This window comes from Heterostelium album (genome assembly GCF_000004825.1).
Source record: "Heterostelium album PN500 unplaced genomic scaffold PPL_scaffold8, whole genome shotgun sequence".
Classification (NCBI taxonomy): Eukaryota; Evosea; class Eumycetozoa; order Acytosteliales; family Acytosteliaceae; genus Heterostelium; species Heterostelium album.
Genome location: NW_008805070.1, coordinates 1,125,944 through 1,142,612, shown reverse-complemented (window position 1 = coordinate 1,142,612; position 16,669 = coordinate 1,125,944). Strand labels below are relative to the sequence as shown.

The following is a 16,669-nucleotide window of genomic DNA, read 5'->3' as shown; positions in this document are numbered from 1 at the left end:
AAATAAATAAAAAAGTAAGTAAATAGGTTCAACAATGGTAATGATCATAATTTGTAAATGAGAGAAATCGATTGACATCAGAAATTTTTTCATATTAAAAAGGTCATTAATTTAATCTGACCATTTATAAGAGGTTATATTTTATATTGGTGGGTGTTGGGTGTTGTTGTGTTAAAAGTTCTTTAATTGTATTTCTATTTGAAAAAAAAGACCTTATTCTAATTTTAATATGTTATATTTTTATATTATGACTTTTTTTTTTTTATTATTATATAATATGTGTTTTGATTTTAAATATGATAGTTTTTACCTTCGAATTAAAGATGAAAGGAACAACAGTCTATTTGTTAAAGATGAAAGAAAGAGAAGAGAGTGAAAAAAAAAAAAGAGATATAGATAGAAGAGGAATAGTGTGAAGATGAAGTGAAGTTTGTTCAGCGTTCAAAAGTTTCTATTTTATCATAAAAATAAAAAATCTGTTTTTTGTTGCAGTGATCGCTTTTTTTAAAAAATTAAAAATAAAAATTCTAAAAAAAAACTATTTTTTTTGACCATCAAAAAAAGTCACCTAGCACTTCATCATCTTCAAAAAAAAAAAAAAAAAAAATTACATCTAAAAAATCAGACACAAAAAAAAAAACGAAAGTACAGTCATTGTGTCATAACTTTACTTAACTTGTAATGTGACACCAAATCTTATTATTATGATTACATTTTTAACACAATAATGATGATGCTTGCTTTTTATTTTGTTCAGACTGAATTTTTAAGTGGGGGACCTGGTCAGGTTCACTATCACCTCATTTATTTATTATTTTACTTTTTGCCTTTTTTTGTTTATCACTTTTATCGGTTGTTTGTTTTCTAAATTTAATTAAATGATGATCAGAATAATTAATATATATTGGTTTTTGATTTTATATTTGTAAGTAACAATAATAGATATCTATCTATACATACCTCTTTGATTTCTTTTGGAAATAGGGTGATGCACCATCGTCTTGTGATCCGGTTGGCTGGAATTCATCGTCATCATCCAACACAGTTGCGATTTTCTTCATCGTACCGTTGTTGAAATCCTTGACGGCCTGAATAAATTGCTCACCATACTTTTCGACTCTGGTGTTGGTAAAGTATGAGCAGTTTCTGAGCTCTGCAAGGGTTGTCGGTCGTTTCTCGACGAGATCGTCGAAAGCACTGTTCTGAATGATCATGTGAGGAGGTAGTCCAGCATCTTCTGCAATCTGGGCACGTACGTCAATGAGATATAATCTCAACTTCTCTGGACCATCGTCACCCTTGTTCTTGTTGCCGTTGACGCTGATATTCGAAATGACCGATTGTCCTTTGTCCTTACTGGATCCCGATGACTTGGCTCTACATTCGATCTTGATACGTCTGCCACTACTAAAGAATGTAGTATTATTGACTGATTTCGTTTGTGTGATAGTTCGATAGGCATTGGCGACGTGCACCTCCTTGAGAATATTCAGAGTAACCATTTTGTGAACCAGTCTATCAACATCGTTCTTATCGACGTTCTTTCCTGAACCGTGTTGTTTGTGGTTTTGATAATGCTTTTCAGTGATCTTCTTGGCTTGCGACCCTTTGAAGATCTCAAGGATAGTACCGAGCGGTTCGTCCACCGACTGGAATATCTTGTAGAGATTGTGAGCGTCTTCAGTGAGATCCTTTGTGATGATAGGATCGTCACACTTGCAATTGTCGCAAGTCTTGGCGCATATAGTTCGGTCAAACTGTTCACCCAAGTACTGCAGTTGCAACTGACGACGACAATCCACAGAGTTCTCGCAGTACGACACCATCTTGTTGAGATTATCCTTGTTCTCGCGAATCGATTGGTATGTACTTCCCTGACCGGATGAGGATTCTAAGAGGGAGTCGATTCTATATTTATCGGCGTAGCTGTAGTAAAGAATACAATGGGCAGTCTGACTGTCTCTGCCGGCACGACCACTCTCCTGGTAGTAACCCTCCAGTGACTTTGGCAGCGAATGATGAATAACAAATCTGACATCCGGTTTATTAATACCCATACCGAAAGCAATGGTTGACACAATGATTTTAACCCTATCTCTTGTCCAATTCTCCTGAGTTCTCTGTCTATCTTCCGGTGTCATCTTGGCATGATAGAATTTTACTTTTAATCCTTTTGACTAATGAGATTTGAAGGAGTGAGAATATTAATATATTATACAATTTTAGTATTATCACAATATTTACATACATTTAATTCTTGTGCAACTTTTTCACATTCAAAAGTAGAGAAACAATAGATGATACCAGATTTCTGTTTATAACCATTGGCTGTGATAAACTCGATGATGTCATCAATGATTGACTTTTTCTTTTTGACAACGGCGTAGATCAGATTCGGTCTGTTGAATGATTGTTTAAAGGTGATGGAATCTTTCATCGAGAGATTAAAGATGACGTCTTGTTTGACACGTTCCGTAGCGGTGGCAGTCAGCGCAAGAATCGGTAGTTTAGGAAACTCACGTTTTAAGATGGCGAGTTGTTTGTAGTCCGGTCGGAAGTCGTGTCCCCACTGACTGACGCAATGCGCTTCATCAATGACCGCACGAATCAACTTGCCTCTGCTGTTCAACTGGTGGAATAGCGAGATGATCGAAGTCGATTGTACGACTTTCTCCGGTGTCAAGTAGAGTAGCTTTATTGTTGGATTGTCACTGCGCAGCTCCTTGAAGATTCGCGTCTGCTCCTCGCTGCTGATGCTACCGGTCAGTGCGGCGGTTGGATACGAAAGATTCTGTAGTAGCATGACTTGATCTTGGATGAGTGATATCAGCGGTGAGATAATGATGGTTAGACCGTCTGCTAGCAGTGCAGGAATCTGGTAGCAGAGTGACTTGCCACCACCGGTTGGCATCAACACAAAGATATCGTGTCCTGCCATCGATGCATTAATAATCTCCTCTTGATTGAGACGGAACGATCGATTACCAAAGATATTTCGATTGGTTGAATTGATTTTCTCTGACCACGGGAACTTTGCCTTCCATTTGGCAAGATGTCGTTCATCGACTTGCACAGAGATTGAAGGTGGTGCTACAGATACCATAGATGATGTACTACTATTAAGAACACTACTATTAAAAATACTATCATTATTATTATTATTGTTGTTGTTTGATGTCATTGTTGTTGTAGTTGTCGATAGATCGAAATCATTATAATCAAAATCTAGATCGATTGCATCTTCAGCATTCATTAAATTTTGTTGATGATTATTACTGTTGCTATTGTTACTATTACTGGATGTGGAGGTAGTAGTTGTTGTTGAAGGTGCGGATATTGTCATACCAGTATCATAATAATCATCATCAAATAACATACTACTGTTATCATTATTGTTATTATTGCTTTCATAGTCATTATTATCATCCAGAGTATTACCAAATTCAAAATCATCTACATCGTGTGCATCTATACTTGTATCATTATCCATTGGTTTACTATAATTAGTTGAAGCTGAATAGTTATTATTATTATTATTATTATTGTTATTGTTATTGTTATAGGTTGAAGATGAATAGTTATTATTATTATTGCTATTATTATAGGTTGATGAAGATAAAGATGAAGTATAATTATTATTATTATTGTTGTTATTATTGTTAAAAGTAGATGAATAGTTGTTGTTGTTGTTGTTATTGTAAGTTGAAGAGGTACTATAGTTTGTTGTTGAAGTGGCAGTAGTAGTTGAGGTAATATCTTGTCGTTGTTTAGCTTGACTATCTCTTGTTTGCTCCAATTCAGCAAGTCTCTTTGTTATCGCTTTCTTTTTCTTTTTAAGATCATCCAGTTTATCATAACGAGCCAATCTTTCAGAATCAGTGACAGGCTTTGATTCCTTGACTTTGGTCTTCTCCATTGATATATCACAAAACTCTGCTTTTACACGTAGTATTTGAATTTCAATTGATTCGCTTCCATTGCTGTTGCTGTTGTTGTTATTATTATCATTGTTATTATTATTATTATTATTATTATTATTATATGCTGATACTCTTGTTGAAGATAAATATGATGATGATGATGAAGATGTTGATTGTCTTTTAAAATCCATATCATTCTCGAAATCAATACCATTATCGTTATAGTCATCGTTGTTGTTATTGTTGCTATCATCGAATGATGCATTTAGATCATCTGTTGTCATTGTACGTGGAGAGGTAGTAAAAGAGTTACGAGTGTTGAAATTGGTTACAGTAGTTGATTTACTAGATGCCAATGATGAAGTAGTTGTAGATGAGAGCTTTAAAGGCATCAAAGGTGTAGAAGAAACGTTTCTAGATGGTGCTGGTGTAGATTTAGGTGTCGCTGAAAGATCTACATATCTATCATTGTTGTTGTTGTTGTTGTATGCACTTGAGCGTGTTGCACTGTTATCTGAAACCTTTGATGATGAAACTTTACTAGTATTATCACCATCAAAATCTCTTAAGAAATCATCATATCCATTGTCGTTATTATTATTATTGTTGTTGTTGTTATTGTTGTTTGTTGACATATTTGATGTCGAATTCGTATTTGTATTGGTATTTGTTGTGGATGTAGATGTCTTTGATTTAGGTTGTAATTTAAGTGTTATTGGTTTGATACCAGGTGATGTGCTGTTATTATTTGGTGAATACGTAGATGATGTAGATGATGATGATGCTGCTGGAGCTGATGATATCGATGCTATATTATTGTTTGTAGATGCATTAAACTTAATATTACTACTATAATTATTTGAATAGTTTGGTTGTTTCTTTGGAATTAACTTAAATATATCTTTAAAAGCACCCAGAGATGTAACTAATGTTTTATTATTTATATTATGATTATTTATATCTTTTAAACTTATAAAATCATCAACTACATTTGTATCATTATTATTTCTATTATTTGAATTGTTGTTATTGCTATTATTATCAAAATCTACTAATGTATTGTTATATAATTTTAATTGATCTTGATAATTATTATTTATTACTTTATTACTTGTCATTGTCCTAACTAACTAACTATCTAATATATTTAGTTAACATCTCAATTATATCTACTTTATAAAAATTTCAACCCGATTTTTTTTTCTTGGAATTCCAATTAATTGTGGAAAATTAAAAAGAAATTTAAAATTTTGTAAAATGATATTTTTTATTTAACTTTAATTAGTTAAATAATAATATAGATGAATATTAATAAATAAATTAATAATGTGATAATTATTTAATGTTATTTATTCTTGTTGTTGTGGAGGTTGAGCGGTGGCCGAAGAAAGACTTCCAGAGGTTGAGATACGACCGGTGCTGGTACCAATGCTACCGGTAGTTGAGACCGCTTGATTGGTGATACTACCGGTGGTGGTAATGATGTTCTTATCGGTGGTACTTCCTCCAGTGGTAGTGACTTGAGATCCAGTGGTTTGTGAACCGGTGGTCGATGTGGTGGTGGTGGTGGTAATTGGTGTTCCACATGCCAATGGACTGTTAAGTGTGATAACATATTTACAGGTAGTAGTTTCAACGGCAGAAACAACTCTGGTCGGTCCAGTAGAACATACCATTTCGATGGTTGCCGATCTGGAAATTGTACCTGACTTACAGGAAGTTCCACCAGTGTATAGAAGAGAACCACCAGCGGCTCCATTTGCTATTATTTTTATAAAACATTTAAAAAGAGTTAATAATTAATTTGACGAGATAAGAATAAACTAAACTAAACTTACCCAGTGGACGAACATATTGGTTTGCTATACCACAGTTGGAAAGCATTTGGTTTTCATATCCAGTTTGACAGGCACCACTATTAGGATTGACCGCAGTACATCTTTGATTGATTCCACAAACGTTGAAATAGTAGATGTTCTTACCTGAATCTGTGAAGGTGAATGTTTGATTTTTTCTTGAGAATAAAAAAAGTGAAATATTAATATTATTGTATTTGAGTAATTAAATAGATAGATAACAATACATTGAAATTATAGATGTGAGTGCTAGTTGTCAAAAAACAATTATCGTCAGCAATAGTGACTTGGATCACAGCATATAAAGTGACCAATAATGATAAAATTAATTTAGTATTATACATTTTTTTAAAAATATTTGTACAAATTTAGTTGTTTTTTATCTATTTAAATAGAGCTGCTTTGGATTAATTTGGTGATCAAGAGATTTTGTCTTTTCATCAACCATCTATCGCAGTTTTTTTTATTTTGCAGTGAAAAGTAAAAAATTAGTTTTTCTTAGATTTGGATGTGTTGTGGGCACTCTCTTTTTGGTGGGAAAAAGTGTACGTAAATTTCGAAATGAGGGATGAGACTGAAAAACAAACCCAAAAAATTGGAATCAATTTAGTAACTACTATTTAATTAATTTTGATGTTTTTAACTCAACTTTGTAAAGCAAAAAAGAAAAGAAAATTGCTTTGAAAGGATCGCCACTCCATAATAAGTAAATAATTGCATCAATAGCTTAACAAATCTGCCCAATCTTTGAGATTTCGAAATTTCGATAAACAATATTGGTTTAGATGACGTTGAAGCTAAATCCCAAACCCAGTAAATATTATGTTGTTATTTAGCATTGTGAAAATTAATAAATATTAATTAATCATACTTTTCTTTTTCTCTCTTTACAAATTCTTAAAAAATAAATATTTTTATTTATTTATTTGCATTTGTAAATATTTATTTTTTGGCAATTTTATAAAAAATGAGAAAAATGGAAATTTGTTTTTAATAATATTTTATTAATTTTGAGAAATTTTTAGGGTGTATTAATACAATTCTCTGCAGAGATTAAAAACCACAAAACAAAAAAAAAACAAAAAAAAAAGAAGAAGAATAAATATTTTAAACAAAGTTATATAACTATATAACTGTATATATATTATTTTTTTATATAGTTTCATTTTTAAGTGATATAAAATTCATTTTTTATTTTCACTTATTATTATCGTCATATTATAATTTAGACAAATATTAATTATACAAGCATTGTTAAAATTGTATATTTAATCTTTCAATCTATCTATCAATCAATCAATCAATCAATCAACCTCAACATTTCATTTTCTTTCTTTTTTTATTTATTTATTAATTATAAATATTAATTCATTCATTTAAAAAAAAAAGAAAAAGATTCATTTTTATATTATTATTCAAATTTTTATGTATATAATCAATATCAAAAGCATTCCTATCTCATTACAAAATGAATATATCAAAACCAACATCATTTTATATACAACAACAACAACAACAGCAGCAGCATTCAAGTAAAACAGCAAGTCAAAGCGTAGATTCAATTAAACAGAAAAATCAACAACAACAATCAAATGAAAAGCTAATAGCTAAACAAAGATTGCTATTTTCAACAGTCTATGCTGAGCCACTAAAGAAAATCGAGCACAATATCAATGTTCTCATTCAATGTGGTTCCATAGACACCAGTCTACAACCAACCACACAATACGATTCATTTGAACTCTTTGAGTTCTCTGGTGATTCAATTCTTGCAAAAGAATTCTCAGATAGAACTACAAAGGTATCATGATAAGCTATAATCTAAATATTCCACCAGCCAGTCATTCAACTAACACAATTATTATTATTACTATATGTACTATTAGTATCCAGGTGCATCACCTTATATTTGTACATTGTTCAAGTCACACGGATGCTCTAATGATACACTAACATTCTTTTATCATCTGTTGCACATCTCGTCGAAATTACTCGACGTGCCACCCACCATCCCAAAGAAACAGGCCGACATTATGGAGGCAATGATTCACGAGTTGTATCATGCGCAAAACAATATTGCCAGATCGACTTTGGAGATGTTCATCTTGGTGTTGTTACAATACACCAATATCACATTTCATCATTCCGATCCAAAGTTGTGTGCAGAGGTCTCTGCTATCAACAACAACGCACTACTCAACCTTTTTGACAATGACTCATACCTCAAGAGCATCTCATTGGCCAGCATGATTGCCGTGCCAACACCAACACCCTTACCATCAGTACCATTAACAGTACCATTAGCCGTACCATTAGCAGTACCATTACCAACATTAGATTCTTCTTTTGCCACTTCATTAAAACAACAGCAGCAGCAGCAACAAACAACAAAGAGTGTAGTATTTGATATCAAACCAAAGATGGCTCCGGTATCATTAAACTTCAAGCTAGAGTCTCTTTTGGAAACAAATACTACTCACACCTCTAAATCTATGGTCATCACTGGTGATCAAAAACAATCAAAGATTGTCAATATGATCACAGACCCACAGAATACCCTACTCTCACCATACACATTAGGTTTCCAATCAAGCCATACACAACCAATCAGTTATTAAATTAACACAGAAATCAACCTCCCCCCCACCCCCACACAATAATTAAATAATATTCTATCATTGTCAAAATAATATACCTACATTCACTATTATAGGTAATAATAGTAAAGTAGTTATATTGTTTTAACAATATCAAAGGTTAAATCATAGTTAGTGAATTCACCAACTATGATTTAATCTTTGATTTCCGACTATTCAAAACAATCAATAGTAGTAGTTCAGGAATTATAGATATTATTTTTCTATAACTCGTAAAACATGTAGTTACTAATCATTAGTTTACATTTGTAGAAAGATAAAATTTATAATTCCTTACCTAATATTAAACAACAAACAAACTAAAAGATATCGCTAAATACACAAATACATTTCGAAATAATAGGTAAACAAATAAAATTAAAAGTTATATATATTTAGTGTTATAACCATTATAATAAATTTATTAAAACGATGATTATATTAAAGATTTATAATAAATCTTCATCTTCGTCGTCATCATTATCGGTTGATTGATCAAAGTTTGAGGTTAAAACTATGTTGTTAATTGAGTTGTTGTTGTTGTTGATTGATAAATCGGCATTTGTTGACTCATTATCATGATATTCTTCTAATGCGATCGATCGTTTCAAGTCATTGACACTGCTACCAAGCAATACTTTGTCGTCGCTGATTGTGTTGGTTGCGGTGGATGATGAATCGTCTTCATCGGATGACTCTTTGTGTTCGCCGGTTGCTGTTCGTCTCTTGATGAGATCGCCTGCTTCTCCCTCCTCAACGGATGACTCTTCACTGGATCCCGTTCTCTCGAGTGCCTTCTTCATTTCCTCGTGCCAATTGATTCTGGCCACGTAGAAACCGAGCGAGAGTGCTGCCGTTGCCAATCCAATGCATAGACCCCACCATAGTCCATACACCTTGTGCATGATTACGAATGCAAACACACAGGAGAATGGCAAACCAATCACGTAGAATGCAACGAAATTGGCAATGGCACCGATGTGGTTTCTTCCGATACCTCTTATCACTCCTTGACACATCGTTTGATATCCGTCAAACATTTGATACAACGCAGAGATTGGAAGGATCTTTGAGACGAGTAATCGCACCTGTTGATCCTCAGAGTAGATCGATCCAATGTACTTTCGCGCGGACAATTGAATGATCGATACCACCAGCATCGTACATATAGCCATTCCAAGACTGATACGAGTGGCTCGCTTGGCTGCGTCAGGTTGACGAGCTCCAAGGAGTTGTCCGATTCTCACTGAGAGTGCAATCGAGAGTGAGAATGGCATCATGAATGTGAGCAGCGTGAAGTTCATTGCGATCGAGTGCGCCGCCAAACTGACGGCATCGAAAAGACCAGCCAGAATCGTAAGGATTTCGAATCCACAACCTTCGAACGCCATTTGTAGACCGGCTGGAATACCGAGGGTGAGGAACTCCTTGATCGGTTGCCACCGTAATGATTCTCTGGAGAATCCATACCAAGTTCTGATGGGCTGTTTGTAGAGCTTGAAAACGATAATGTATACAAGCAGCGAGACGCATGCTGCAAACTTGGCAATGCTTGTCGAGAGTGCACTACCGACAACACCCATTCCTTCGTACAAACCAAAGCCGTGTACCAAAAAGAAATTGAGAATGGCATTGAAAATGTTGAGGACGACACCGACAATGATCGATGGTTTCATAATGCCTTGAGCTTGCAAGTATTTCTGGAGAATTGTGAGGAACGTTCCGAAATAGAGTCCTGGAATCATTCCATAGACGTATTGACGTGCATACTCTGAAACCACAGGGTCTTGGTGAAGCACCAACAGGATGGGTTTGGTTGCGAGCCATATAGCATTGACAAAGACGCAGCAACCAAAGGAGATGATCATGGCGTGTTGCACGGTCAGACTGATTAACGTATAGTTCTTGGCACCAAAGGACTGACTGATCAGTGTATCCATGGCATTGAGAGCACCAATGGCAATGGCAGATGTTGCGAATGTAAAAGTATTTCCAAGTGCTACACCGGCGAGTTGTTGTTCTCCGACATGACCAACAAACACCATATTTATAATTAAATAAGCAACATTATTTAATATATTGGCAATTAAAATTGGCCTAATAAATAAGGAAAAAGGAAAAAAAAAAAAAAAAGTAAAAATAAATAATCTAAACATAGCTTATGAAACAATCTAGTTTTTTCATACCATGACCAATTTAAAAGTAAGATGATTTCATCTTTACTTTCTCTGAGAATGGATTTAGAACGATCCACCTGTTTCTTAAGCAGATCGGCTGTATTTTCTAACGGATTCATTTTATGAAAAAATTATTATTATTATTATTAATGATGAGGTAAATGTATATGTAGATGCTGATGTAGTTGTAATTGAAAGGTTGGTGGTTTTATAAAGAATGGTGACCTCATTCGTGAAATAGTGAAATTAAAGATTAACTTGTAGAGTTGCTTATATATATAAATATGTGATATATTTTATATATATAGATTGGTAGTAGAATTTAAAGTAGATTTTAAAATTTGAGAAACTAAGTATTTTTTATTAGTTTTCTGGTTAGTGAATGGATGAATGTAGAATGAAATGAATAAAAGTAATAATTATAAGTATAATTAATTGTTTAATAATGATTATTCTCAGAGTTGGAAATGGAATGTAGGGGTTAGGGGAAAAAGAACGAGAGAAGTGGAAAGAGAATGTGTTGTTTGGCTAAAAAAAAAAAAGTAAAAAAAACTTAAATCATATGAATCAAGATCATTTTTCGTCGGTGAGCGTTACTTATTATTATCAAGATTTTTCATTTTTTTTGCTCAAACAAAACGAAAATAAAACAACGCACTGTTTAAATTTCGAGAAAAAAAAAGAATGAAATGTTGTTTTCTGTTCTCTGGTAAATAGATTGCTTTTTTAGATTTGTAAATTAACGAGGTAATTATTTATTTTTTGACCAATGGTAACAAACAATTTCTAAATATAAAATCATAATCTTGTGTTGACAACTTGAAAAAAAGAATTCTGAGTTTGTTGTTTTTGTTTACTTATCAGTACCAGTTTTAAAGAAATATTGATTAGGAAACTTTGACATTGTTGTTAAAATTAAAGTTGATCACTTGAGAAAACGTCCATTCATTTTGTGGTTAACAATAAATATAATTAGTCATATAAAATTATCATAGAGTTTTCCTATAAATAAATAGAGGATAAATTATTTATTTTTCATATCTTAGATAAAACAATTTTAATAAATAATTTAAAAAGAGTTAATAAGACAACACCTGGTTTATTAAAAACCTGGTCTTAAATTGGGTTTTTAGAATTTTGAATTGTTTTTTTTTTTTGTTTTGTAGGAGGTGATTGATGTCACACCTGGTCATTCTAATAAAAAAAACAAAGATTTTATATTGTCAAACAACGATTTTTATTATTTTTCAATTTCAGGTTGAAGTTATTTGTTTCAAGATCAATTGTTTAAAAATAAACCCAAAAAGATTAATTACAATTAAACAATTTCATCTATTTTGTTGTTATTATAAATTAATAACTTTTAGTTATAGATATGTTTTTACAAAAAAGATCAGTAAATTAAAATATTATTTTTTAAGACTTTTTTTTGCAGCATCAGATATTTTTATTTTAAAGAATCAAAATTTTCATTCTCAAAGATATAAAAAACATCAATTTCCTATAAATACAACACCTTTTTATATTTATATTTTATATATTTATAATATAGCTATTAAAAAAAATAAATTATTATTTAGTTGATAAAGAATAATAAAAATATTGAATAGATATTTAAAAGTGACTTGTGTGTGTGGGTGTGTTTGTTACTTTCGGTAAAAGTAATCTGAATACGACGGAACATCCATAACAATGTTGATGGAAAGTGGTATTATCGATTCTCTTCATGAGGAGAATATAGAGGTTGATCAGTTGCCTCTGATGGTGCCCATCATAGATGAATACATTCATACCTACAATGATCCTTCGTCGTTGGCAAGTTCGCTGTCATCGTCGTGGATGTCACCTCCTAAAAAGCGAAGACCTCCCAAACATGGTAGACTACACTCGAGTGACGACACAACAGATGATTTCATAGATTTAAATGGACATTCCATTGGTAATCACAGTCACAGTCATCACAGTCATCATCATCATCATAGGCATGCTCATAGAAATGACGATAGTGTTGATAGCGATGATAGCAGTGGAAGTGAAGAGATATTGGAGATGACAGATACCGATCATTCATCGGCGAGGATGTCATTCATTTCACACATGTCGACTCCGTCGGCAGCATCGCCACTTTTTCAATCGCCAGGACTCTACTCAATGTCCAACTCATCGGCGTCGACCACCAACGACAGTCTCAACAGCAACATCAATCATATGTCACACATTACATTGGATGACGATATCGAGACGATGATAGCATCGCCAACCAAACATTTTCCAAGACATTACTACCGACATAGTATTATGGATCCAGTTGGTAGAGATAACAACCATCATCAACAACAACAACAAAATACACAGACATTCAGTAATCACAATAATCATAGTAATAGTAATGCAAATAAATACAATACGGCGGTCGGATACAATGAAAGTCAACAACAAAAGAAGAAACAATATAAAGATCATTATAGAAATGACTTTTTCGGGTTCGTAGCTCCACCTTCTACTCCTACGAGCAAAACACATGGAAATTCTTTGGTCGACGATGAATATAGTAGTGATAGTGATGATCCCGATGAGAGTGAGAATGAGAAGAAGTATAAATATATAAAGAAACAAGCAGCGATGCAACACAATTTCAACAACAATACTACGGATACACAAAACAGTAGTTATAATCATAATCAGAGTGGCAGTGGAAGTAGTAAATATAACAACAATAGTAATCAACAGAGTAGTAGCAGGAGTAACAGTAATCATTCTAGTACAAACAACAGTAGAAATAACAGTTTAACAAATCTAAGGCAACCACCAACCAATGTAAATAGTAACAATCAAATGAGTGGTAAAATGGAATTTGACTACCGTAAGCCTGAGGAATTTCAACAGCTTCTAACAAGGATCAAAGAAAACTCTGCTCACTATGGTGCACAGTTTAACGACTTGGTAAACAGAACAAAAGTTATAAATCATTCTGTAAGTATAATGTTATTGTATTTAATAGATGAATGACTTTTTGTAAATATTAATCTTCTTTAAATTTATTTTTATAGATGAGTCATATCATGATGGAGAATTTCGAAAACTATTCAAAGACATGTACTGATGTATTAGACGAAACTTATCATAGTATGGAATCAATGAAGACACTGATTAATAGTATGGAACTATTGAATAGTGATCTATTTCATGTGTACAAATTAGCATCTCAAATGTAAGCAAACCATTATTATAATCACATTAATGAACTATAAAAGTAATAGACTATTAACCACCATTTTCTTTTACATACTATTATTAGTAAACATATTAAAAAATCATTAGACCTTTTAGATATTTACGTATCTAGATTACCTTCTATAGATTAAACAAAATAAAATTAATGTTTATAGTATTTATGAATCTTAAATCAAAGATTAAAACAAGTGAATGATAGCTATTATTAACTGTTTAAGTGAATTTTAAAAGATTTTGATTTATTATTTTAATAAATGTCGTGAAAAATTATCTTGGTTATACATTGGTACGATAGTTTGATTGGGGTTTGAGTTATTGTTGTTGTTGTTGTTGTTTTGTTGGTGATGGTGTTGGTGTTGAAAATAAATAATGTTGCACCTTATAATGGTGAGAGTTAAACGTTGTCTGTTTGGTTTATATATGGTATATAGATAATTGGAGTTGTTTAGGTTGTTGTTTGTTTGTTTAGTTGGTTTGTTTGTTTGTTTTGTTATTTTCTTAAACTTTTATCAATTGTACATAGTTGCTTGGGAATCTACCGGCTGAACCTTTTTCATTTGATCCGTAGAACCAACCTTCATCTTCGTATTCAATGGTCAGTGTTTCACCTTCTCTAATCTCTAGCTCACCTTCGCAATCAGAGTGGTAATCGTATAGAACTTTGCATTTTCCACCGGATACGTCTACCTTTTTCTTTTGGGAGTCTGTCGATTCCACAAAGTTGCTTGGGAACATTCCGATCTTGCCGTCACCGCCAACAACACTTCCTTGCCACCAGCCACTCTCGTCACGCATTATCACTTTGATGACGTTGGTCGACTTGAACGAGAGTTCATTCTCCTCGGTGGCATTGTAATCGTAGAGTGCGCGCACCGTCTCGTCGTTGGATTGCATATTCATGGCACTGGCAGGTTTGGGTGGCAGTCCGGGAAGAGGATCGTTTCCAGAGTGAGTGGAGGACGACGATGAATTCAGACTTCTACGTTGTTGTTGTGCGAGTTGTTGTTGGGAAATCTGTTGTTGTGCGAGTTGTTGCTGTGATAACTGTTGTGATGAAGTCAAACTATTCATATCAACACCGTGTTGGATGGGCGAACTCGAGGGTGACATCACCATGGAAAAAGTAGTTAAATGGTTCGATGGTTGATATGGTTCATATTGTGCTTCTGGTGGTTTCTGAGCACCCGACATCTTTTCCAAAATAAATGATTGAATATCTTTATCTCTATCTATACTTTCAATACTCTTTTTAATATTCTTGAAATATTTATAAAAAGTACAAAAATAAAATATAATGGTTGGCAATTGTTAGAATATTGATCAACAACACTCAATATAATAATAATATTAATAATGACATACTTCATTATGGGTAGATATTTGTGCAGGCATTGTTTCAGCGTTATTTATGACATCCAATAGCCAATCTTTGGTTCTGTCGATACGATCGACTTCAAATCGTTGTAGGTCGTCGAGAATCTTTGGCATTTCATCGTGATAAAACTTTGATTGATTCTGTTGCAAAACCTTGACGCTGTCTCTGTACTCATTGTCTGCCTTGTCGGCTGCTTTGGTTGCCGACTCTAGATTCTTTCTTGCTTTCTGTTCCTTTGCACCAGGTGGTTGTTTAGAGAGTTCTTCGTGTGCCTCTTCTTGTTTCTTTTTCAACTTGTCATAATTAATTTTCGCTTTTGATTCATTATTCTCTGCTGCTTTCAAATCTTTTGTTAATTTCTCACCGGCTGCTACCAACTAAAAAAAAAACAAAAATTAAAAATAAAATAAAGTATTAATAACCATATAATCTATTATTATTATTATTGCTATGATCATTGTTTTTTGTATTGTTACTATTACTTACACCTTTTCTTTGTTTTCTAGAATCTTCAAGATAACTGTCGATTCCACTGACAATTATTTTTTCCAATTTATTTGAAAACTCTTCGTGTAACACTGAGATTGCCTCTACTTGATCACGATAGATCTGCCATGAATCACGAATTGTTCTATATTGATTGTTGAAAAAATAAGTTAAACTGCGTATTAATATTCAAAATAACAATTTCATAAACATACCCTATTTCCATATCTGGTGCAAATGATTTATCTTTACATAATTTAATCATACTCTTTGAGTATAATGATTCTATTTGTTGTTGTTTTAAAAGGAATTTACTCATTAAATTGGTAAAAACCTTACCATTATCAACTTTTTTGACCACTCCGTCAAATTTATCCTGATATTTATAAATTTACAAAATTAATAAAACTTGATAATTTAATATAAATAAGGACCGAATTGCTGATAACATACCCAAAGATCTTCTGAAAAACCTCTAGTCTTTATGGTTGCTGCCATTACGGATGTTCTTTTAAGATTAAGTTATTATTTACTTAATATTATTATTAATTTTGTTTTTTTTTTGTTTTTTTTTTAGTTGGTTTGATTTAAAATAAATAATTTATAAATTAATAAAAGTTGATTGATTTTCTAATACTACAATTATTTGATTTTTTTTGGTGAATGATAGAAAATATATGTTGAAGCTCAAAATTATGTAATTATATGTTTGTATTTTTGAACGTTAAAATACAAATTCAAATTATTGATTTGGTTGAGTTTAAATTTGGATTTTTGATTTTGAATTTGCGTTGCGCTGTTGATGTTGTTGATATCTTGATTGTTTGATGGAATGTCTTTCTGAATGATGGAATCCACACCGGTGTAATGTGGTTCGATTTGATTATAAACTAAATCTAGAATTGATTGTGTGAATATATAAACTAGCTGGCTGGCTGGTTATTTATTTATTGTAAAGCTAAGTCAGTTAATATCAGATTGAGGA

At 32.6% G+C, this 16,669-nt stretch overlaps 6 protein-coding genes across 6 annotated transcripts; 2 read left to right on the top strand and 4 right to left on the bottom strand.

Annotated features, from left to right (window-relative positions):
* Window positions 1–124: 124 nt before the first annotated feature.
* On the bottom strand, window positions 125–5,038 carry blm (ATP-dependent DNA helicase RecQ family protein; the record flags this gene model as incomplete). Its single annotated transcript, XM_020578908.1, has 3 exons — window positions 125–194; window positions 961–2,177; window positions 2,249–5,038. 3 exons carry the CDS (start codon window positions 5,036–5,038, stop codon window positions 125–127), a joined length of 4,077 nt encoding a protein of 1,358 aa, XP_020430747.1.
* Window positions 5,039–5,269: 231 nt separating this feature from the next.
* On the bottom strand, window positions 5,270–6,120 carry PPL_08077 (uncharacterized protein; the record flags this gene model as incomplete). Its single annotated transcript, XM_020578907.1, has 3 exons — window positions 5,270–5,682; window positions 5,759–5,934; window positions 5,999–6,120. The coding sequence occupies 3 exons, from the start codon at window positions 6,118–6,120 to the stop codon at window positions 5,270–5,272; spliced, it is 711 nt and encodes a 236-aa protein (XP_020430746.1).
* A 1,124-nt stretch (window positions 6,121–7,244) lies between these two features.
* On the top strand, window positions 7,245–8,394 carry PPL_08076 (ribonuclease III domain-containing protein; the record flags this gene model as incomplete). Its single annotated transcript, XM_020578906.1, has 2 exons — window positions 7,245–7,577; window positions 7,663–8,394. The coding sequence occupies 2 exons, from the start codon at window positions 7,245–7,247 to the stop codon at window positions 8,392–8,394; spliced, it is 1,065 nt and encodes a 354-aa protein (XP_020430745.1).
* Window positions 8,395–8,861: 467 nt separating this feature from the next.
* On the bottom strand, window positions 8,862–10,708 carry PPL_08075 (MATE family efflux transporter; the record flags this gene model as incomplete). The annotated part of the gene is made up of 2 exons (XM_020578905.1): window positions 8,862–10,509; window positions 10,599–10,708. 2 exons carry the CDS (start codon window positions 10,706–10,708, stop codon window positions 8,862–8,864), a joined length of 1,758 nt encoding a protein of 585 aa, XP_020430744.1.
* Window positions 10,709–11,273: 565 nt separating this feature from the next.
* Window positions 11,274–13,954, top strand: PPL_08074 (uncharacterized protein; the record flags this gene model as incomplete). Its single annotated transcript, XM_020578904.1, has 4 exons — window positions 11,274–11,298; window positions 12,508–13,562; window positions 13,640–13,800; window positions 13,888–13,954. 4 exons carry the CDS (start codon window positions 11,274–11,276, stop codon window positions 13,952–13,954), a joined length of 1,308 nt encoding a protein of 435 aa, XP_020430743.1.
* Window positions 13,955–14,321: 367 nt separating this feature from the next.
* Window positions 14,322–16,182, bottom strand: PPL_08073 (SH3 domain-containing protein; the record flags this gene model as incomplete). The annotated part of the gene is made up of 5 exons (XM_020578903.1): window positions 14,322–15,080; window positions 15,186–15,575; window positions 15,685–15,829; window positions 15,900–16,060; window positions 16,138–16,182. 5 exons carry the CDS (start codon window positions 16,180–16,182, stop codon window positions 14,322–14,324), a joined length of 1,500 nt encoding a protein of 499 aa, XP_020430742.1.
* Window positions 16,183–16,669: the final 487 nt, after the last annotated feature.